This window comes from Asterias rubens, chromosome 20 (genome assembly GCF_902459465.1).
Source record: "Asterias rubens chromosome 20, eAstRub1.3, whole genome shotgun sequence".
Lineage (NCBI taxonomy): Eukaryota > Metazoa > Echinodermata > Asteroidea > Forcipulatida > Asteriidae > Asterias > Asterias rubens.
In genome coordinates this window covers 3,542,846-3,566,163 of record NC_047081.1, presented here as the reverse complement: position 1 = coordinate 3,566,163, position 23,318 = coordinate 3,542,846, and the positions used below count along the sequence as shown (strand labels likewise).

At 38.9% G+C, this 23,318-nt stretch overlaps 1 protein-coding gene across 1 annotated transcript in view; it reads left to right on the top strand.

The window, feature by feature from the left end:
- The window catches only part of LOC117303954 (extracellular matrix protein FRAS1-like), a 90,179-nt gene that overhangs the window by 8,148 nt on the left and 58,713 nt on the right, over positions 1-23,318 (top strand). The window contains exons 3-14 of the mRNA XM_033788423.1: positions 1,688-1,777; positions 12,292-12,451; positions 13,039-13,172; positions 13,987-14,070; positions 14,952-15,056; positions 15,849-15,906; positions 16,581-16,714; positions 17,716-17,805; positions 19,660-19,807; positions 20,327-20,464; positions 21,440-21,580; positions 22,613-22,756. Coding sequence (XP_033644314.1) covers positions 1,688-1,777; positions 12,292-12,451; positions 13,039-13,172; positions 13,987-14,070; positions 14,952-15,056; positions 15,849-15,906; positions 16,581-16,714; positions 17,716-17,805; positions 19,660-19,807; positions 20,327-20,464; positions 21,440-21,580; positions 22,613-22,756 — 1,426 coding nt within the window. The remainder of the gene's footprint in view (positions 1-1,687; positions 1,778-12,291; positions 12,452-13,038; positions 13,173-13,986; positions 14,071-14,951; positions 15,057-15,848; positions 15,907-16,580; positions 16,715-17,715; positions 17,806-19,659; positions 19,808-20,326; positions 20,465-21,439; positions 21,581-22,612; positions 22,757-23,318) is intronic.

Genomic DNA, 23,318 nt, shown 5'->3' with positions numbered 1-23,318 from the left:
TAGACGATGTGACCTCTGACGTCAAACGAAAACCATGATTCGTGCGCATACCGCCGGGCAAAACCTTTGTGTTTTGGCAGCCAGCTAGAAAGTGTATGCAATCTTACCATGACTACGTGTCTTTTTGCCCGGCGAAAAAATGACGTATATAGTGTTTTTTCAACAGAGGGCGGTTTGAATGTAAACATAGGTCACATCGTCTATACATTATCAACAACTGCAGTGCCCTTTTCCATGTAAATTTCAAATGTGTAATTACCAAAGGCATACTTTGCCTTTAAAGCCATTGGACACTTTCTGAACAGAACAAAAATTCACAGGTTTACAAATAACGTACAGGGCTTACAGATGGTAATGGTGAAAGACTTCCTTAGAAATATTATTCCATGAAATGCTTTACTGTTTGAGAAACAATTAACGATTCTCAACAACGAGACTAACGGATTTATTTTAAACACATGTCATGACACGGCGAAACGTGCAGAAACAAGGGTGGGTTTTCACGTTTTTTCTCCCGACTCTGATGACCGATTGAGCTTAAATTTTCACAGGTTTGTTACTTTATATATAAGTTGTGATACACGAAGTGTGGACCTTTGGACAATACTGTGTATCGATGTTGTGCGATTGCTTAAAAAGCTTGGAATAATTTTGCTCTCACCCATTGGAATCCAACATTCTGTGGGAACGTTCAAGACCAACATGCCAGTGGGTCAGTTACACTATTGGTAACTACTATTGGACACTATTGGTAACTACTCAAAATGATTATTAGCATAACAATTCTTGGTGACGAGTTATGGGGAGAGGTTGATGGTCAACTGTTGATGGTATAAAACATTGTGAGAAAAAGGCTCCCGCTGAAGTGCCATAGTTTTCGAGTAAGAAGTAATTTTCCACGAATTTGATTTTGAGACCTCAGATTTAGAACTTGAGGTCTCAAAATCAACCATCTAAACACACACAACTTCATCTGACAAGGTTTTTTCCTTTCATTATTATCTCGCAACTTCGATGACCAATTGAGCTCAAATTTTCACAGGTTAGTTATTTTATGCATATGTTGAGATACACTAACTGTGAAGGTTAGTCTTTGACAATTACCAATAGTGTCCACTGCCTTTAAGGTGATAGTCAAAGGGTTGTAACTTCACTCTGTCCCCCTCAACACCATCCATCATCCAGACTAATTTAGCATCTACAGAGAGTAGCGATCAATCATAAACTGTCATCAACTTGCCCAAAGGAGGGTCTCGGACTTCAGTAACTTAATCTTCTGTGCCCTTCCAATCCTTCAATACAATCTGATCTCATGGGATAATCCACTACAATTGGTTTTCACACCCTGTTGGGTTTAGAGTTTGTTGAGAGGTCAGTCTATTAGGTAGTCTTGGATCAAAACTTTTCCTGTTATTAATATCTCTAGGGTGGCACGGTTGGCTCGGTTCGATTCCTGGTCGGGGCCATACCGTGTTGAGTTGTGCGTTGGTTCTCTGAGATGTGCCGAGATGTTCAATCACAAAAATATCAAGTTATTTCGGAACTTATTTTGGAACTGAATGAGATGATGAATGAAATATCTTTTCACAGCAATGTGGCACTTTACCCTGAGATATTTTTTCTTGCAAAAATATTATAGGAATGCTATAAATAATGTTTGTTATTTTTGTCTTTCTCTCATCGCCAGGGAGAGCGGCTAAGAATAGAAGCAAACAGATGCTGCCCTGAATGTGCACCCAGCATAGGCTCCTGTGAATACCAAGGAGAAGTAGTAGGGGTAAGTTGATTGGCTGACTGCTAATTGTACAGGTTTTCTGATTGGTTAATATGTTTTTTATGGTTACAGCATTCGTGGTACAGAGATGATGATTGGCTGGTTGTTAAATGTACAGGTTGTCTGATTGGTTAATATGTTTTGAGAAGATTTCATGGTACGGTGATGATAATTGGCTTATTAAAAATAGATGTACAGGTTCCATCATTGCACTGCAGAGCTGGCAACTCTCCCTGATTCCTAAAAAAAGTTCCCTGAAAATAAACCAATCTTTCCATGATCTGATAAACAAATTTGAAAAATTCCCTGATTATGGAAACTTATTCCCTGTGATGTTGAATACAATTCTAAGTATCTTCCAGATTGTTTTACAAAATCTCCCTGATTTAAAGATGCAAATAATGCTGGCAGCTCTGTCATTGGTTAACCTGTCTTTGAAGGTTACAACATTTTTGGTACGGAGATGTTGATTGGCTTATTAAAGAATGTACAGGTTGCCTCATTGGTCAATATCTTTATGAAGGTTACAACATTTTTAGTACGGAAATGTTGATTGGCTGATATAAAACTTTTACTTGTTTCATGATTGGTCTATGGTTGTTTTGTCACAAGCTGGTGGATAGTTTGTTTGTAAATTGTTAGTTGTCTAATTAGCTATGTATGGTAAGTAACAACATAAAGGCAGTTCATTTGGAACAAGATTGTTAAATGTATCTCCTATCTTGATTTTAAAATTGTCATCTTATAGGGTGTATTCTTTATTGAACAAATCCAGTTGAATGTGTGAGAAATCTATCTTTAAAATATTTTTTTTTGTAAAGGGGTGGGGGTGGAAAGGTTAGGTCAGAAGTTCACCGTATAAATTGATTTTGGTTGATAACTGGAACTCTACAAGGAGTTCAAAACAAGTTGAGTGACAACAGAAGTGGTCCAGCCTTAGTGTTTCATCACCACTTCCCTTAACAGTACCCTGGAGGAAATCTCATGTTTCATGACGCCATGTAATCCAAGTAGATGTTTTATTAAAAATTAATATGTTGTGGGAAGCGATAACTGGTGGGTAATATACACAGTATTGTCCCCAAGTGGCCTTCCAGAGCACTCTACCATCGCTCAATTGTACATTTCCCCCCAAATCTAAGAAAACAACGGGCAGTGATTTGCAGCTGCACCGGTCGCATTTAGAGAATCCCTGGTGGATGAAGGGGGTCATGGGGGTGGAGGGGAACCGGGGAAACTGGCAGATGGACCCCTCGGCTAAAAGCTGTCAGATTCACTAAAGATCTTGAGAGATTCGCTTCTCAATTCTGGAAGTGTTCAGTTTTGTACTTTCTAGTTTACGAGGGAACATTATTAAGTTAATTTGTGAACGAAATACTGTATCTAGAACAAGGGAGGAGTAATGCTTATTTTGACTATTATCAACTTAATATGTGAAAGAAATACAGTCTAGAAAAAGGGGGGACCAAGTTGTTTATTTAAAGTGCTCAGTTTTGTTCTTTCTAGTTTGTAGGGAAACATTTTGAAGTTAATTTGTAGAAGAAATACTGTGTCTAGAAAAAGGAAGGACCGATCCTACATGTTTGTTTTTAGATGATAGGTTAAAGGCTTGAATTTGTGATACTTGCTCATTTGTCATGATTCACAGGCACTTTACTTATCTCTCACACACAAGTTTCTACATAAACCCCTCCTATATCTCAGAAGCCAGGAAGCTGGAATCCCCCCCCCCCAAAAAAAAAAAAAAAAAAAAAGAAATCGTGGAGGCTCTTCTTGTACATGTATGCCCAAGATTAAAACTAGTTTTAACACAAAATTAATGTCAATGTTCAGGAATGTTTTTGTTATCTAAAACACAGTGAGATATAACAATTCAATTTGAAAACACAAGAATACTACTGCACTTGTCCAGTAATGACTTCTCTGGGGCGATACTAAGTTCACTGACCCCAGGCTGGTGGTCCAGTGTACATCTGGAGCCCTGACCTATGAAAATTATACAACTGAAGTTACAAAGTAGGTCCTTTTGGTTGGTATTAAGTAAATTCTACTTTTTCTTTTAGAAAGATATTGATTCAAACAAAGTGGGATATCACTATTCAATTTAGTAGCACAAGACTATCTGGACTTGTCCAGTAGTGAGCTTTCAATTCAATTCAATTCAATTCAATTCAATTCAATTCAATTCAATTCAATTCAATTCAATTCAATTCAATTCAATTCAATTCAATTCAATTCAATTCAATAAATATTTATTCCTTACTCTTGTTTAAAAAAAAAAACAATTGTGAGAATTAAACAGTACATAGAAATTTAACAAATCTAAAGTGTATTAAATTATACAGAAAAACTGGTGCAATACCAAATTCATTGTCTTCAGGCCAGCGATCCAGTTTAAAGTTTGAGCCTGAGCTTATTACAACTATACAATTGAAGTTACACAGGTTAGAAAGGTCCTTTTGATTGGGTTTGTACTTTGCAACAGCTAAATTCTATTTTCTCTTTTGAAAAGATATTAAACACAGTGAGATATTACGGTACAACGTAGTTAGTTACACAAGATAACTGGACGTGTCCAGTACAGTCCTGTCCTTCCGACACTAAATTCATTGACCCCGGGCTGGTCGACCAGTGTAAGGTTCAAGCGATTACATATAATCACAATTAAAATTTCACTGGTTAGTTGTGCAATAATACTTGAAAGTTAGACAATTGAATGAACAACCCATCCTGCACTAATGTCCATGTAGGTACCATTGATCCTCTATTAGGTTAATTTTAAACACACTCTGGTTCAAAGACGGAGAATAATTCCACTTGGATAATCCTAAAAAGGGATGATCAGATCAGGCAGACTAAATAGAGTTCCAAGGTTTTGTTGAAACCAAGATGTAGAGGGGGTTAAGTAAGAGAAAATCAATAAATGTCTGGTATGTTGATCAATGTTAAAGGTACTTGACACCTTTGGTAATTGTCAAAGACCAGTCTTCTCACTTGGTGTATCTTGACATATGCATGAAATAACAAACCTGTGAAAATTTGAACTCAATTGGTTGTCGATGTTGCGAGAGAAAAATGGAAGAAAAGGCACCCTTGTCGCACGAAGTTGTGTGCTTTCAAATGGCTTGAATTCGAGATCTCAGCTGAGGTCTCAAATCCATTTCAAATATTTTAGTGAGAAAATACTTCTTTCTCAAAAACTTACATGTACTCCAGAGGGAGCCATTACTATCAACAGCTCTCCTTTACTGAGTTAAGTTCTTATGCTAACAATTTTGTTGAGTAATACTACCAATAGTGTCCAGTGCCTTTAAGTCAGAGAGAATCAATAAATGTCTGGTAATGTATGTTGATGAATGTTAAACATCGGTGTCAGGAGTGGGATGACATCATACTGTTGTCAAGACACACACTGATACAATAAAGGACCACCTGTTGGATCTGGGTTGAATCGATCAGGACTTGGATACAGAGAGACATTGTGATAGATTGTGTATGAATTATTGAAGAGATTAGGCTCCCTGTTCATTTTAAGGTGGTTCGAGCATCATTCTTTAGGAATTAGTTTTTATATATATGGGAATTGCAAGCTTACATACAACAGTAGTATAAATAACAGCTTAGTACTAATGGTCATAATTTTGCTCAGCTCATGATAATTCGAAACGATTTATTCAAATTGTCTGTTCCCCATAATGATTCTTAATTTGCATGAGAGATTTGAAATGGTGCCAAATATTTGAGGTAGTTATTTGGGATCTAGCCAGGGTTGTAACTTCAAAGAATGTGTGTGAAGTATCTGGGGCCCATTTTTTCTAAGATCTTAAGTAGAAAATTCAATTCATTTCAATTCAATTAAATGTTTATTGTCCATAAAATGGAAATTTGCTTTGTCGAACATGATCATAACATATTTTTTACTGCTTGACAAAATTCTTTGCCTAGCATAAAATCCACAACAGTGCAAATGTTGAGTAGTTTTTGGCCGGTCAGCTGATTCTGCTAAGCAATACTATTCTGTGCTTAGCAGTTTTTGTGCTGACAGGCTTCATGAATACTTTTCAAGCAGTGAGCTTATCGTTATTGAATTTCTCTGTTACAAACACATTTGAATGAAAAAATAAGAAATATGAAGAGTGAATTCTGAACTAGTGTACACTGTAGATTATTGAGTGTACATTGGGTGTATTGATCAATGCACAGGGTTCTTCACTGCATGAGTAATAGGATGTCTGATAATAGGGGTTTCCTACGAATCGTTCAGCTCGGCTAAATTAATGTGTCTTCGATAAGTGATTTCTTGTCTAATTGTCCCTACAAAGTCAGCTTCATGCAATGTTTAGTAATACAGTTTTGATTGGCAGCATATTGCGCAACAGCATATTGTGAACCAATGGTGCTATGTAAAAGGAGTAGAGGCCGAGTCACACTGCAGTGATAACGAGAACGATAATGATCACGACGCACAGAGAACGCATTGTATTGGTTGAATTGCTCCACGCAGAATATGCACACGCTCATCCAACCAATGGAATGCGTTGTCCTTGCATCGTTATCGTTATCGTTCTCGTTATCGCTGCAGTGGGACCGGGTCTTAGGACTCATAATTCAAATGTAGTCACGTACCTTGCTGGAAATACTGAATGTTGAAAAAACTTGAGCGTCACTGAGTGATGAGTATGAACGACATATTATTAGATGTAAAAATTAGGTGTAAAAATGTACTGTTTGGTTATAAAAGTCTGTATATATAATGGACATTACATGTAAATGTGTACACGCTGCAGACTTGGCACTTCTTTCTTGTAAGGGCAGAGAAACTTTTGCTTTTGTAAATGATGGCACCTTTCGAGGTGATTGCTCTATGTTTCGATACCCCTGCATCCGGACACCCCTATGTTCTGATTAACCCCTAGTGATCTACCCGCTAGGGTTGGGGTTAGGGTTAATGTTAGGGTTAGGAGTAGGATTAGGAAAACACATTAGGGGATGTTTGAACATAGGGATGCAGGAACATAGGGGTGTCAAAACATAGCTCCACATACCTTGCAGGAAATAACTACTGAGCGCTTAGAGACACCAGTCAGGTGTGATGAAGCTCTATACATGCAAAGAACTGCATGTTGTTATATAATATTTTATACAGATTTAGTGGGTAAATGCATTTGTGTTACATTGGGCACAAAATGCAACAAAATGTATGTCTCTTGTGATTACTTGCTGCAGTTTCTTGCCAACTAAATTTTGGTAACTAAGTCAAAACACGCTTTTGTCTCAAATTTCATGTTACTTACATGTAAGGTTGATTTTTTTATTTATTTTTATTATTTTTTATTTTTATTATTTATTATACTAGAGCAGCATTTGAACCTACGACCCCCCAAAAATCGGCAAGCGCTCTACCAACTGAGCTTATCTAACCCTACATGTATTTTGGTGATCTCCTTATTTTTCATTGTCTTTGTGTCAGTAACGCAGTTTCATGCTTTATAACAATTTACACAATATGTTTGTGTAACCTATACAACAAGTTTAAGGAAACTAATGCTGAATCATTAGCAAATGTGCTCATCTTTGGCAAGACAACTGTTTTGCATCTTTGGGAGTAGGGTTGTCGGAAAACGGTGCTGTACAAAAATACATAGATCTTGATGAACTTGATTGTATTCAATGATTCATACATCAGTTGTCAGAAGCAATAAGGATGACAATAAGTATATGATGCACATGTAGCGCTTAAGATATTAAAGAAGACTGGGAGCATGTCTAGACAATAAGTATCACTTCATTTTCATAAACACCATTGTACGCCAGCGAGTCCATCCCTGGATCATTGATTACACAATGTTCGTCACAGATGATGCACATGTAGCGCTTAAGATATTAAAGAAGACTGGGAGCATGTCTAGACTGGCGCCCACAAGTTGAGACGTTGTGCACATATTCTTAAAATGTTTGCCAATTATCTTAGGACACCAAGTCAGATTTCACTTGTGTATATAAAGTCTATAAATCACTCTTTGAATAGCTGGGCCCAATTTCATTCAAATTAGCTAAGCACAACAGAATTATGCTCACCAAATTAAGGTAACCAAGCAAAATACCATATCACATACATTTTTGACGGGTATCCTGCTCATTTCTGTTCAGCAGAAAACTGTTGTAAAGCAATAGTTTCTATTCAAGCAACTCCATGAAAGTGGGCAAACAGGATATAATGGGAGAGTCCCCAACTGAAAACTGGCCCCTCCCTGTTTCAACTCTCTCAATACGCAGCTCATGGCCCAGTTTCGTAGAGCTGCTTAAAGGCAGTGGACACTATTGGTAATTACTCAAAATAATTATCAGCATAAAACCGCGATTGGTAATGAGTAATGGGGAGCTGTTGATAGTATAAAACATTGTGAGAAACGGTTCTCTCTGAAGTGACATAGTTTTCGAGAAAGAAGTACTTTTCCATGAATTTGATTTTGGGATCTCAAGTTTAGAATTGAGGTCTCGAAATCAAGCATCAGAAAGCACACAACTTTGTGTTACAAGGGTGTTTTTTTCTTTCACTGTTATCTCGCAACTTGGACAAGCATTTGAGCTCAAATTTTCACAGGTTTGTTATTTCATGCATATGATGAGATACAGCAAGTGAGAAGACCGGTCTTTGACAATTACCAATAGTGTCCACTGTCTTTAAGCAGAAATTAAATTTTCAATAACACAAGTTCTGCTTAGCACAGCTTTAGTAGGAAACCAGTCACAGATCTTGTATGTGAAATAGTATTTTGGTTGGTAACCTTATTCTGGTAATGATCATTTTGATTTGCTAAGTTTTTTATTGTGCCTAAGAAGCTCTTTAAAATTTGGCTTTCATAAAGCCCCTAAGAACAAAACATGCTAAGCCATTGAAAATCTTGCTTAACAAAAACAGGTTACCAGCCAAAATTCCATAAAAGTCACATTGTTGCAATTGGTGCCCCACTCATTTTGTGTTGCTTGGCAAACAAACTTGTTAAGCGCTATTTTTTGCTAAGCGTCTTTATGAAATTGGCCCCCGGTAACCACTGAGCAGTGTATGGTCAGAGTTAAATTAAATGATCACCCGCTCATCTGAAATGAGATGAAGTTATCGTAGTTGTGGTAGCAAGAAATTTTCTTAATTGTTAGTTTAAAGGCAGTGGACACTATTGGTAATTGTCAAAGACAAATGAAAATTTGAGCTCACCGGTCATCGAACTTGCGAGATAATAATGAAAGAAAAAAAAACCCTTGTCACACGAAGTTGTGTGCGTTGCGATGGTTGATTTTGAGACCTCAAGTTCTAAATCTGAGGTCTCGAAATCAAATTTGTGGAAAATTACTTCTTTCTCGAAAACTATGGCACTTCAGAGGGAGCCGTTTCTCATAGTGTTTTATACCATCAACCTCTCCCCATTACTGGTCACCAAGAAAGGTTTTATGCTAATAATTATTTTGAGTAATTACCAATAGTGTCCACTGCCTTTAAGAGCCAGACTTTTTCCATTTGTTAGTTTTAGAGCCTGCCTGACCATGTTTACCCCAAAAACTATTTGGAGAGAAAACATCTTGTATGCTTGTTATGATGTGCCCAATTGTAGCGACCTTTTTTTTATGTATTACAGAGTATGGACACCCAAATGACACAAATGTTTATTCTTAACGCAAATTCAGAGGGTAAACAAAGTTGCGTGACCTGGGGACAAAAGGTACTCACAGTTGTGCAATTTCACAGTCTGTCTGCTTCTGTCAAGTACAGCGCACAAAAGAAGAATAAATACTCGAAGTCACTTTGGGTTTTTTCACTGAAGGCAGGCAGCTCTCCGTGCATTAAAGAAAATGATGAATGTTTCTGTTTTGACTTTCCGGATGGTTGTGCATGTATGGCGAGGTCAGAATTTAATGTGAAATATGGGCTGGGCTGATTAGGCAAAAAAATAAAAATACCAGTTGATCGTCCCTGCCCGCATCCTTTTTGGGGGCCACATCCTCTCTTTTTTTTTTTTACTATTTGTTATTTTTTGATTTTAAAAAAGAAAAAAAAGAAAAAAAACATTTTTAAAATTTGTTTTTACTCCCATCTTTTCAAAAGGACTGGCCTAGGAGCTTTTTCTGAATCTAATGTGATGCTCTCGAACATGTGTAACCGTCTGTTTCATAAAACGATAATAGTGAATGCATTTGTGTGTTGTACCAGCAAATCTTTTTACAAATCCGACCCTGTTAATACTAATACAGACAGGTCCTAATGCAACAAATAGGTATAAAATAAGTTTGCAATGGGTTCAAACTGAAGAATGGGGGCCTGTTCGATTTGAAATACTAAGCGACCATCTTGAAGAAAAAAAGTAGTAAATAGTAAATAGTAAGGCCCTCATCCTCCTCTTTTTTGAAAAATCCGGACGATCAACTGTTTTTTTTTAATTATTTGGCCTTAGGGGGATTGGCAGTCAATCCTTTTTATTGTCACGCTTTAGGGAATGCTGTCTTTCATGTGAATGAATGGAGGGAAGGGTTTGTGTAGATTGCAAATGATTAAACATGAATATTGGGTCATAATAACATGCACGTTGTTAGGTAACTACACATTCAGGCATGCAACTTTTCAGCAGATTTTTTTCTGATCAAACAGTGCCATAGAAAATTGTAAAACACTGTACAAAAGTTTAGTGTGAATGGCCATTTTCCTCTTTTTTTTTTTGCAATTAGAAAGTTGCATGTCTGCACATTGGGTGACTAGGCAACATGGTTCATAGCAATGGCAAAATTGTCAGTCTCCTGACGATGACTAGAGCAAGCTAGTCGAAACTTGAGACCAATTTAAGATTTGACTCCAGGGTAGTACAGTAAATCACTATCTTATAAGCTAAAGTAGTAGTCCCAGCCTATTTTCTATACCATCTGCCCGGGTAATTGTTAAAAAGCAGGACAGTTCCTTTCAGAGCTGAGAAGTCTCCCGAACCCCGATTATCTACTACGCGGCAGTAGAATAAAGCAAGACAGTTCTCTAAGAACAAACTCTACCTGGCAAGTAGATACACACATGGTGCTACCGCAAACCGAATATACAATGGCAAAATTAGTACTATGTACATGTACATTTTGCTTTGTCTCTACTTTGATCAACCAAGGTCGATTTTACCATGCTCAATGTTCTCGTCTATCCCCACCCATCCCCGAATCCTCAAAATCCAATTCCATTTTGTTTTTTATTCTGTTGGACCGAGCACTGCACTAGTAAATTGATAGTGCTCTATGTGTGATCAGGCATATAGCACCATAACCAGAGTTTAAATGTCTTGGTTATTAATTAGCTACCTACATTAAATAACCCAAGTGCGGACACTAGTACAACATACCCATTTGAATTTGTCTATGGTGTCAGTTAAGTATTAATGCAATGCAAACCCGGTTTCACAAACTCCAAAGATGACCAGAATTCCATAGGAAATGCATTGAGCTAGTTTAGGTTTTAATTCCTTTTTTCATGTAAACAATTATTTTTTTGTCAAATTACACACAAGCGTATATATGTATGCCAGTTTGGAGCTGGAATGAGCTCAAACGTTGCGCATGCAGTGGAGGATGAGCAAAGGTGTAATATAATTTACCATTGATTTTTTTTAAAGGATTTGGGTACTTTTTGTAACACAAAACACAATGTCCACAGGTTTACATCAAACTTACACCGTTTGAAGATAATGATAAAAGAAAGCGTACCTTAAAATAATAGATGCTGATGTGTTGTAGATTTTGAGAAATGAGTAAAACAATGTCATGAAAATACATTTTTACATGCTAAAATAATTTTTGACTCATGATCAGTGAGACGAAAATTATTTTCATGACATGTTTTACTCATTTATCAAAAACTACAGCACCCCAGCAAGTAATATTTTCAGGGAAGTTTTCTACTATCAATATCTTCTCAAACTTTGTATTTTAAGTGTAAATCTGTGGACATTTTCCAACAAAAAGTACATATTAATTTTGTTTAGTGTCTTACCAACTAGACTACCGAGGTTGCCCGGTAGCTAGAGCAACCTCGGTAGTCTAGTTGGTAAGACACTGCTCTAGAATTACAAGGGTCGTGGGTGCGAATCCCATCCAAGTAACATGCCTGTGATATTTTTTCACAGGACTCGGGGAAAGTACTGAGTATACAGTGCTAACACACATCGGTGTATGGAAAAAAAATATAAAAAAATCATAGTATTCTTTATCCCCGATGCAAATTTAACATCTATTAAAAAGTGCGTAGACCCTTTAAGAGAATAAGAGCATTGTACAATGTTTAAATCAATTTTGGAACAAATTTTTTTAAATATTAGGGAGACCGACATAGGGCCTGTTAGCTGAGTGAGTTGGTAGAGCACTTGCATGTTAACCCAGAGGTTGTGGGGATCAAATCCTGCTGTCAAGGTCTTTTTCTTCGTTCACCCCAAAATTGAAAAAGATAACTCATTAATTTTTCTCTTTCTGTTTGTTTCTCTGTTTCTTTTGTACAGCACAATTCACAGTGGAGCATATCACCTTGTCGATCATGTCATTGTAATAATGGGATAGTTCAATGTAGTAATCAAACATGTGGGATAACGCAATGCAGTCCGGAGGAGATCTTACAGCAGGAAGAAGGGGAATGCTGTCCGACATGCATCAGACCGGGACGTAAGTCGACCTCTTTTTTAATTTTTTAATTTTCTGCAAAGATATTGTCAGTTGGTGGTGTGTCATGGCCTAGCGGTAAGAGCAACGGACTCAAACTCTGGGATCACACCCAAGTTTACGATTTATTTTTATGCAAGTCGCCTGACACACAAGGCCCGAAGGCCACTTCAAGGTTTGGGCTACAATTATATCTTCCAGAGGCCGTTGCCACCTACTCCTAGGGCTGAAACAGGGTTACCCCTTTCACAGTCCATGCGAATGTAGGCTTGGGTATCATCAATTCGAAGCCTGGCCGGTAGAGCAGAAAGCACTACCTCCCCAATTTTGTGTAGCAAGTGTCACGACCGGGATCCGAACCCACACCCTGCTGATCAAAGACCAGTGCTTGAATCCGGTGCTCTTAACCGCTCGGCCATGACACTGCCACAACCTGCCACAACCTGGGAAGCGACAGCCTGGGGGTCATCTTGAGGGGATGCAATTTTTTATGTTAAATATCAAGTAATATACCACAAGGTAAACTGACTGGGTTCAGGGTTCTCGCACATTTGTTTTAACTATCGTGTTTTTTCTTCTTCCTTTCTCAGGGCCATGTACATATAGGGGTCTACCATATAGAGACGGAGAGGAGTGGGAACCAGTTAAATGCAGCAAATGCAAGTGTGATGATGGGAAGACGAGGTGCTTTATGGCTGACTGCCCACCATTACTATGCGGTCAAGTGAGTATGGACACCAGCTAACCCACAGTCCTCCAATTTTGATAGTTTCAGTTCATTCTTCAATTCTGCTGATTATTTTTAAAATGGCACCCAATTTGAGCTTATATGAATGTCGCAGAAATTTCCCTTTTGAGGTACAGACCCGCCAGGTTTGACCTACTTCCATTCACATGAAGAGGTCAAAGTAAAGGTCATTTACATGGATATGAACTGTAGTATGTTAACATCTTGTCCCAGGTTTTTACTACAAAACTAAATATTCTGTTTCCTGTTAATTCTGTTGACATTTTTTACTGACAACATTTGATTAAAGACACCGGACACTTTTGGTAATTGTCAAAGACCGATCTTCTCACTTTGTGCATCTCCACATATGCATAAAAAAACAAACCTGTGAAAATTGGGGCTCAATTGGTCGTCGAAGTTGCGAGATAATAATGAAAGAACAAAACACCCAGGTCACACGAAGTTGTGTGATTTCAGATGCTTGATTTCAAAATCTCAAATTCTTAATCTGAGGTCTCAAAATTAAATTCGTGGAAAATTACTTCTGTCTCGAAAACTACATTACTTCAGAGGGAGCCGTTTCTTACAATGTTTTATACTATCAACAGCTCCCTAGTACTCGTTACCAAGAAAGGTTTTATGCTAATAATTATTTTGAGTAATTACCAATAGTGTCCACTGCCTTTAAAGTACTGGTACATTTAAAAACAATAGTGTAATGAAAGCTTTACAGGCCTCTGTGGAACTAGGTTCACATCCAAACTGGCTTTTCTCTAAAATACAAATTTTGTTTCTGTCTCTCCTTCAGCATGAAGATGCAGTATTGCGGGAAGGCAGGTGCTGTCCAGAGTGTACTGGCAGATCCTGTGAGTTAGATGGATTAATTTATAAAGTAAGTCAGGGTGCCAAACCCTCTTGTGTGGTTATATTCTGTTGCCCTTCTTTATATTATATTTTTTGTCTGAACATTGTAAAAACATCGTACTTTATAAAGTTTATGTTAAAAGTGCTTCATGATTACACATAAGTTAAGGCTGTTTTTAATGTGTTTTTGTACCAAAACTTCTTGTAGCTTGTTTTTGCAACTAAAATGGATCATTTTTATAATGATGTATTTACTACTACAGCTATGGCTAGAAAGTTATCGTCCTTATTAACATCCTAAAAAGCAGCTGTTGCCACCATTTCAGATTTGTAAGTTTGGAAGATAATTGTGCATGAGGTGTAGTGGACTGGAAAATTAGAGTATATGCACTGCTTTTAACGGCTATTGATAATGATGTAAGGTGGTGTCCAAATTGGCAGCCACAGCTAGATTTTCAGCATCAGAATACCTTGACGTATAGTTCGTCCTTGGAACCCTAGCAACAGTCGTAGCCGTACACTGCTAAAAACGGTATTCTAGATCTAGGGAGTGAAATAATAAGAAAATATGTTTTTTCTTATTTCAACAATACCATTTTTAGCAGTTTAGCCTCCAATAGACTGATCCATTTAGCTCCGCCTTATTGCGTATTGACCAATCACAATGCAACGAAGGTCCGACAAATCAAGTCCAACATGGGTGCGCGTGGGCTTGGTGCGCGTATGCTTGGCGCACGTCAGAGTTGTGCAAAAAGGCATTGGAGAGGCTCATGTGTTCTTGTGGGCGGAGCCTATTGGATCGGTCAATTGGGATACAGCCTTCTTTGTAAGTTTGGACGACATTTGTGCAGGAGGCTTAGTGGGTTATAGAGTGAGAGTCTTAAACAGCTATTGTTTTTCTCGTTGCAGGATGGGTCTCAATGGCAAGCAGACCCTTGTACATATTGTAAATGTAACGCAGGAAGCATAGACTGTACTCAACAGCGCTGTGTAAGAGACTTCACCTGCCCAGCTGTAAGTAGTTCAAACAGTACTCAAATTACAGCCCCCCCCCCCCCCCAAAAAAAAAAAACCCACCGTGTTCCCAAAGCAACCATGGGTACAGGTGAATCTTCACGCAAGCCCTACGTCAAACCTTATTCTTAACTAAAGCGGAGGCCAGGCAGTGAGTGTGAATTTTAGGCATCGACTGGCGTGTAAAAGTTGGCGAAAGATTGCAGGACAGAGCGGTCACAGTCACAACTAACATTGTCTTGCACGCTGCCGTGACGGAAATGGGGTGGAATTCTTGGTCGGTGTCTGGCAGTCACTCTTCCGTTGCCCTTCCTTTGTTTGGTAAATTGTGTGTAACCTTGTAACCTTCTGTTGGCTCGGTGCCCGCCCGATGTGTGCGATGCCCTGTGATCAGTTTGTGATGCGAAAGGGGGCACCAGGTTTTTAGTCCAAGTTATGCATACCGATTCTCAAAAAATGACCCGCAAGGAGTCCCATGGGGCCCCAGCGGAAAATGCCTAAAACTGTTGCAAACTGCTCGCAAACCCATTGCAAGATAATTGTGACCTTAGTTTCATCATCAGTCCAGCATTCTCCTGAAAATGAGCAGAGTATACGGTTTGATACGTCCAGACCACACCAGTTATTCCCAGAACCAAACCTTCTCCTAAAAGACTTTTATACATGGTTGTACACGCAAATTTACTAACTTGAGTTTTTTTTAAAGATCCACACCAAACTTCAAACATCACTGGCATACATATTGTTCAGTCTCCCTATTAACATTTTATTGCATGTTTTTGTTTTCTTCAGCGCCAGAGGAAGGTCTCTAAAGAAGGACAATGCTGTCCTGAATGTGTCTCAGCAGATGGTACGTAACTTTTAAATCTTTCATGATTGGTGTTTCAGGATTTGTTTCATATGCTCTACTGAACCTGTGGACAGTGGTAAATCCAGCAGGGCAGAATCAGCTTGAAATACACACTGGACCACGTTGACCTGGGTTTAATTTCATGGCTCTACTCAATGCAGAATTCTATGCGTACAGTGCCTTTAAAGCACGTTGTTGTTTTGGGTCGTTAGCGTAGAATTCAACGGTAAGCAGAGCCATAAATCTTAGCCCAGACTCCTGTAAGGTTACCATTGAGCCAGTGACCCACCCTACAACCGAATGTCCAGCAGTCTGTCTGTTTGTTTTAATGATCTTCCCATTAAGGGAACTCAGCAAACTACATAAACACACTAAGCTGACACTAGCCAGTCTCGCTCATACAAACACTGGTTTAACGTCTATGATTATGAATTGAAAAATTAAGAATCGGTATTCAGTAACTAGACGACAATACATGTTCTTATCATTGTGAAATCAGTGGTTAGCTTGGTAGGATTCAGACCTACAACCTTGTGATTGCAAGTCATGCAGTCTAGCCACTGGACTGCAGTCTAAAACTAGGTAATGCATTTTCCATTTTGGTTGTTGTTTGAACAAGTTGCAATTCTTTCCTTTGAAACAATTTGTTTATCTATCTCTTTATTTTCACTCAGCTCCATGTGATGATTCTGGTAGCTTAAGGTACAGTGGGGATGTTTGGAACATCACAGCTTGTGAATTTTGTATATGTCAACAAGGCAGGATAGAATGCACAACGGCAGAATGTGACAGACTACGCTGTGGAGAGGTAAGATTCTAAACCAACAACCATTCCTGGGCTATACAATCAAGTACTAAGAGTGTCTTTAACTTGGCTTGAAGCCGTCCTACGGTTGACCCGTGAGATGACAGAAAAACAGTTGGAAACTGACTCTTAAAGACACTGGACACTATGGCAATTGTCAAAAACCAGTCTTCTCACATGCTGTATATCAACACATGCATAAATAAACAAACCTGTGAAAAAACACCCTTGTCATACAAAGTTGTGCGTCAGATGCTTAATTTCGAGACTTCAAATTCTAAATCTGAGGTCTCGAAATCAAATTTGTTGGAAATAACTTCTTTCTCGAAAACTACTCCACTTCAGAGGGAGCCGTTTCTCACAATGTTTTATACTACCAACCTCTCCCAATTACTCGTTACCAAAGTAAGGTTTTATGCTAATAAATATTTTGAGTAATTACCAATAGTGTCCACTGCCTTTAAGGATGTTGTTGCACCTAGACTAAGACCATAGTGACCGTATCAGTCGCCAACTGTTTAGGACCTTAGTGGATCACAGATGACATGATAATGACAAGCACACCATTTCCCATTGACCTGAGCATCAATTTTATGTTTGTGGCCGATGGTTCTGATGGGCGGTCGAAGGAAATGCATCATTCAAATTTCCCCCCAAATGGCAGTGTAAGGTTCAGTGTTTTTGAAAGATTTGGTGCGGTAGGGAAGAAGGTTCAAGATTGTATGTAAACCTCAGAATGTAGAGTAACAAATTTTACTAAGTCCATTGTGAAAAAGTGTGCACAATTTTATTGACACTTTCCAAATGAAAACATTTTCAAATCTATGCTAAAAACATAACTCATTTAATAATTAACTGCCAACTTCTTCTGTAAAATGCTTTAGGACATTTATGTGAGGCGTTATATCAGGTCACTTTTTGATGGCAATTACAATAATGATGAATAATGTTCTTCATTGAATGCACATATAGAAAGACTGAGACTATGTTTGATTTGATCGTAGGGCGATACTGTTCTTCATCGAGAGGGGCGATGCTGTCCTGAATGTGTTGCACCTCTTGGTTACTGCATCCACAACAGGATCTCTTACACTGTAAGTAACGTTTTCAATAACCCACACATCACACCAATCAGGGATTTTTGGGACACTAGGTGGCAGTCGACTTGTAAAAAAAAAAACCAGTTTTTTGTTTGCCCAAATTTGATTAAAGTACTTAACTAGGCCCTCATTATTTTGTATTTTTGGCCCAAATGGGTTAAAAATGCTGGATTTACCCGTTCGATTTTTCAATTCAATAATACTATGATTCAGATTCAGAATTGAAACAAGGTCCTCAGATAGTTAATTAAATTAATGTTATCTGTTTTATTATTATTCTTATTGTTTTTAGTATTATTATTGTTATTTATTTGGCAATTCACAATAAAAAAACAAAATTAAAAATAATTTGTACGAAAAGGATAAAGCTCTTAAAAACATTAGTAATATTAATATATAATGTTTATCAAACCTACATGTACTAAGCAATTTGGGACAATCTGAATTATTTGTGTATCTTTTTTTATGTGAATTTAATCTAAAACACACCATCGGAAAAAGCATATTCTAATTTGTCAATGATTCTTTAGTAGCTCCATTTTGTAAACAAAGTTTCCCTCGCAGCGTCTTAAAATAGCACCCAGGTGTTAACGTTACGAAGTTGCGCAGTGGTGGCATGTACAGTCGGACAGTAGCACATAATACGTGTAGGCAATGTGAGACTGGTATACCCAAGAGACTGGTTCGGTGACCACATCCTCCAAAACCAATGTTGATTTTCAATTAATTTTTGTGATATTTTAGACTTAGTGGTGTGTCTGGCCCAAAGGTAGTTAGGCTATTTTGATAAAGGGGGTGGGGGTGTTTTCACTTTACTTCTGAATATTTATTCACTCTTGTGGTGGAAATGGGGGGGGGGGGTGATAATGATCTGCGTGCCTTAGGCCCATTGGGTAGTTCAACCCTTGATGTTGGTTGCCAAGTCAACATGGGTTTAAGTTGATCATAAATTGATTTATACATATTGTAGCTAATTCAGCGGCAACTGTAAGCAACACTGATGGAGGGAGGGGAGGGGTTGGGGGGTGGGGGACCGGGTAGAATTAATATTTTCTTTCTCAAATTCAAGAAGAGCTAAAAACTTATATTTCTATCAAATTACTTAGTGGATATTAATGAAAAAGTGTGCAGAGTAGAGCTCTGTTTTGGATAGTATTTAACCAGTGTTGTATATTGATTGGGTGTACTCTTACACCTACATGTATGCTGTATTGAATGTGAGTCCTTGACACTAGCTAGTCGTCTAGAGAAGAGACTGGACGGCTGCTATACGAGAATGCTTCGCTGTGTTAAACAGATTCATTGGGAGAGGCATGTCACAAACCTGGAACTCTACTGTGGACTACCGAGAGTTAGCACCAAGATTAGGACAAGAAGGCTGAGACTAGCAGGTCACTGTCTCAGACATGCTGAGCTGGCAGTGAGCAGGCTTGTGCTTTGGGCCCCTACTCAAGGTCACTGTTCCCGAGGTAGACCACAAACCACCTATGTGGACACCTTGTGCCGAGACTCTGGACTGCGTCGGGAAGCGCTGCGTACAGCAATGGAGGACCAACGTGTTTGGAGGGCCATCATCCGATGCTCCGCATCGACTGAATGAAATGAAATGAATGCTGCATTAGCACTGTATGGTCAGCACTTTCCAGAATTCTGTGAACAAAATCCACTGGCCGGGTACCTCAACGATTTAATAGATAATAAGGGATTAAGAGTATTGTTTGGTTTTACCTTTACACCGATGTGTGTAAACGCTGTATACTCACTGGTGTACAAATATAAATTTTGTGTTATTGTTTCTTTAGTTTGAATACAATATTCAAATGAGGCTGATCTTTTTCTACCAATCAGAACGATGAAACGTGGGAACCTGATGACTGCCATACCTGTGTGTGTCAATCTGGAGAGACTCGCTGCTTCAAAGTAGATTGCCCTCCCTGCTCAGGGGATCGTATACCTGTGGAGGTGGAAGGGCAATGCTGTCCGGACTGTGTCTTAGGTAAGGCAAAATAAACTATAACATCTACACAGTTTCACAATTGAGCTGTTCTTCGAACAAGCACTAAGAAGAGCTATCTTGTTTTTCTTATAATATCAAAGTCTTATATAGCGCACGTATCTACCAAACAAGGTACTCAAGGCGCTGAGTATATACAAACTTTCAGAAAGATAGGTTCTTGCAGTGATGAATTTTGAGACTAAATTAGTTAGCACCTTATAAGGGTTTACAAGGTGCTACGGCGCATTAAGCAGCCACAGCCAGGAACACCGGGGCGAATCCCTTCTCTTTCCGATAAGTGCACTGGGTTCTTTTACATGCGTTACACAACAACTTATGGCGTTAATACTCTATAGATTTGAAAGATATATTTGTATTTATCAGTTTAAACTTAAAATGCATTGACCTTGGCACCGATAAGTTAGTTTAAAGGAAAAACAGATACTTATCAGTCCTTCTGAGGAAGTAATTTCAGAGATAGTTTTCGTTTTATGAAGTGATTGTTTTTGATTTTGATAGTACAATGTCGGCCTGATTGCCTCGCCTGTGATGCCCAGGGATGTACATCATGCAGGAATCAGAGATTAGTGGAAGATGGTCTATGTGTTGATTCCTGTGATGTGGGATTCTACAAAGCATCAGAATCAATGTGTCAAGGTAAGGTATTGAGGGGTTTACAAGTTAAGCTAAAAGAAAGTACCCAATTTAGGGATGAATTATTTGGAACTCAGACCCTTTTATTGAACCCTGTTTTTGTCAGAAATGAAATCCTGCTCTTAGATCTACCCCTCTAGCAAAGAGAATACTGTGCCCAGAAGCTCCTTGGAATCTATTACTCCAGGGTTTATCAGAAGGTGGAAATGCCACCATTTTTCCCTACCTCCTCAAAAGGGGATCCCAATTTTATACCTTTTTATAGCAGTTACCCTCACCCCTGCCGATTAAGCCATTGCACAACGCGCAGCGCACTTTCCTGCGCCTGTCCTGTCTGCCATTTTTCGATTAAAAATTGGGAGTTGACTTCAAAATGGTAGACGCCCATGATGCAGAGTTGTGTTCTGTATTGTGGAAGCGGTCAACATGTGAGAGAGATAGCGGTTCAACATACAGATTAATATTCACTGGACTTCAAAACCAGGCCTATTTGAAGACGATCACTGATTGAAACGTTGAGTTGTCAACCACCAGTTCGTTTGAGAACTAGTACTACTGCAGATCTCACTTGATTGTACTTCAACCATACACATTTCAGCCCCGTAGTGTCAGGCCGGGTCTGAAGTCATCGGGCAGCATGCTCTATGTTCCTCTGACCCGTTTATCCAGCTATGGGGACAGGGCATTCAGTAACATTTCACCCCGCCTCTGGAACTCTCTGCCTCAACATCTCAAGGACACACATGACATCTCACGATTCCAACATTCTCTCAAAACCCATCTCTTCAGATTAGCCTATAAAGATATTGAGAGAAATTTTCTTCTTGTTCTTTGACCAGCGCCTTTGAATGTTTTACAGATTAAGTGCGCTTTAAAAATGTTGTATTATTATTACTATTATTATTAATTCAATTCCTACTCTAGAAACTAAAACAACAACAAAATCTATTTTAAATTGATCCTTTTTTCTGCTTCCAGCTTGCCATGAAACGTGTTTATCTTGTACGGCGGGCACGGAGTATCACTGTGTGACCTGTCAAGAGAACTATCTACTGAAATGGAGCCAGTGTATCCCAAACTGTGGAAGTGGATTCTTTGAAATTGAAAACATCTGCTCTGGTATGTCTTATTATATTATCACAAGTTATCACATGCGCGCTGGTGTAATACAGAAAAAAATTTGTGCTGCCGCGTCCCATATGAGATGCAGATGCGCTATATTTGTTTGTATTCCACGAGCGCGTCTTCAAGCAAACAATGGACGCAAATGCGCCATTTTTGAATTGACACTTTAGCTTCTTATCAGCTGCACATCGTGTGTGTGGCTTATAAAATTGCCGTGGGCCGTGCGATGTAAGTTTATATCACACTCTTTGTTTTAATAGATGTTAAATTTGCATCGGGGATAAAGAATATGGATTTTTGGTTTTTACCCGTATACACCGATGTGTGTAGCACTGTATACTCAGTACTTTCCCGAGTCCTGTGAAAAAAAATCACAGGCATTTTACTCGGGTGTGATTCGAACCCACGACCTTTGCAATTGTAGAGCAGTGTGATACCAACTAGTCCACCGAGATTGCCCGGTAGCTAGAGGCAGTTCGAATCCTATGTTTAAGCAGCGGGTACTGCAAACGATTTAATAGATGTTAAATTTGCATCGGGGATAAAGAATATTAATTTTTGGTTTTTACCCATATACACCGATGTGTGTAGCACTGTATACTCAGTACTTTCTTTGTTGCTATGAAACAACCTATAAGAATCAAATATTCAAGCATGCTTGAAGTTTTTTACCACACAAGTGCAAGTGGACTACAAACAACTAAGGTGCCTCTGCATGCCATATCCCTCAAGGTCGAAGGTCAAGTTGGATATCGGCCGCATACGCGCTATTTAGTGTAACTGGGTTGTGTTACGGTCATTACACAACACATGGGACCTATGTCTTTATGTCCTATATCATGTGTTAAACATGATTCCGAAACAACTTAGTGTCTACGTTGATATGGCAGAGACATATAACAGCTGGCAAGCAAGACTCCTCTGATAAAACCAGTAGTTACAAACCATTATAACACTTCATATAAATCATCTTAATCATCGTATTGGCGGCATCTATTTACTGCTATTTTCTTTTCCCCCTGGCAGAGTGCCACGAGAGTTGTCAAGAGTGTACTGGTCCCCGTAAATCAGACTGTTTGGTGTGCGCTAACTCGACGCATGTTATCAGGAGGAACAGTTGCGTGCCAGAATGCGGCCAGGATTACTACCTACAGGGGAACATCTGCCATTGTAAGTAACACTCCAGGGGTGGATTTCACAAAGAGTTAGGACTGGTCTTATCTCAAGTTAGGACCAGTTACTCGTCCTAACTTAGGACTATCCATGCAATTTGTATATCTCCTAGGACTAGTCCTAACTCTTTGTGAAATTGGCCCCAGGAATCAATATTGATAGTAAGATACGTAGTGATAGTATCAGAGAGTAGTCTAGCCTCTGATTTGTTAAATTTTGTGTCAATTTCGGGATTTTGTTTGAGGATTTGGTTGATTAAATGCTGAAGCAGGCCTCGAGATAACCCACGGTTCGCACAGCATTTGCCGTTCCCACAGCTTTTGCCGTGGTGCCCTTTGCTTTTGCTGTGGTGCCCTTTGCTTTTGCCGTGGTGCCCTTTGCTTTTGCTGTGGTGCCCTTTGCTTTTGCCGTGGTGCCCTTTGCTTTTGCTGTGGTGCCCTTTGCTTTTGCCGTGGTGCCCTTTGCTTTTGCCGTGGTGCCCTTTGCTTTTGCTGTGGTGCCCTGTGCAAAGTTCCAATACACAGCGTAAGTCCAGGGCCCAATTGCAAAGAGCTGTTTA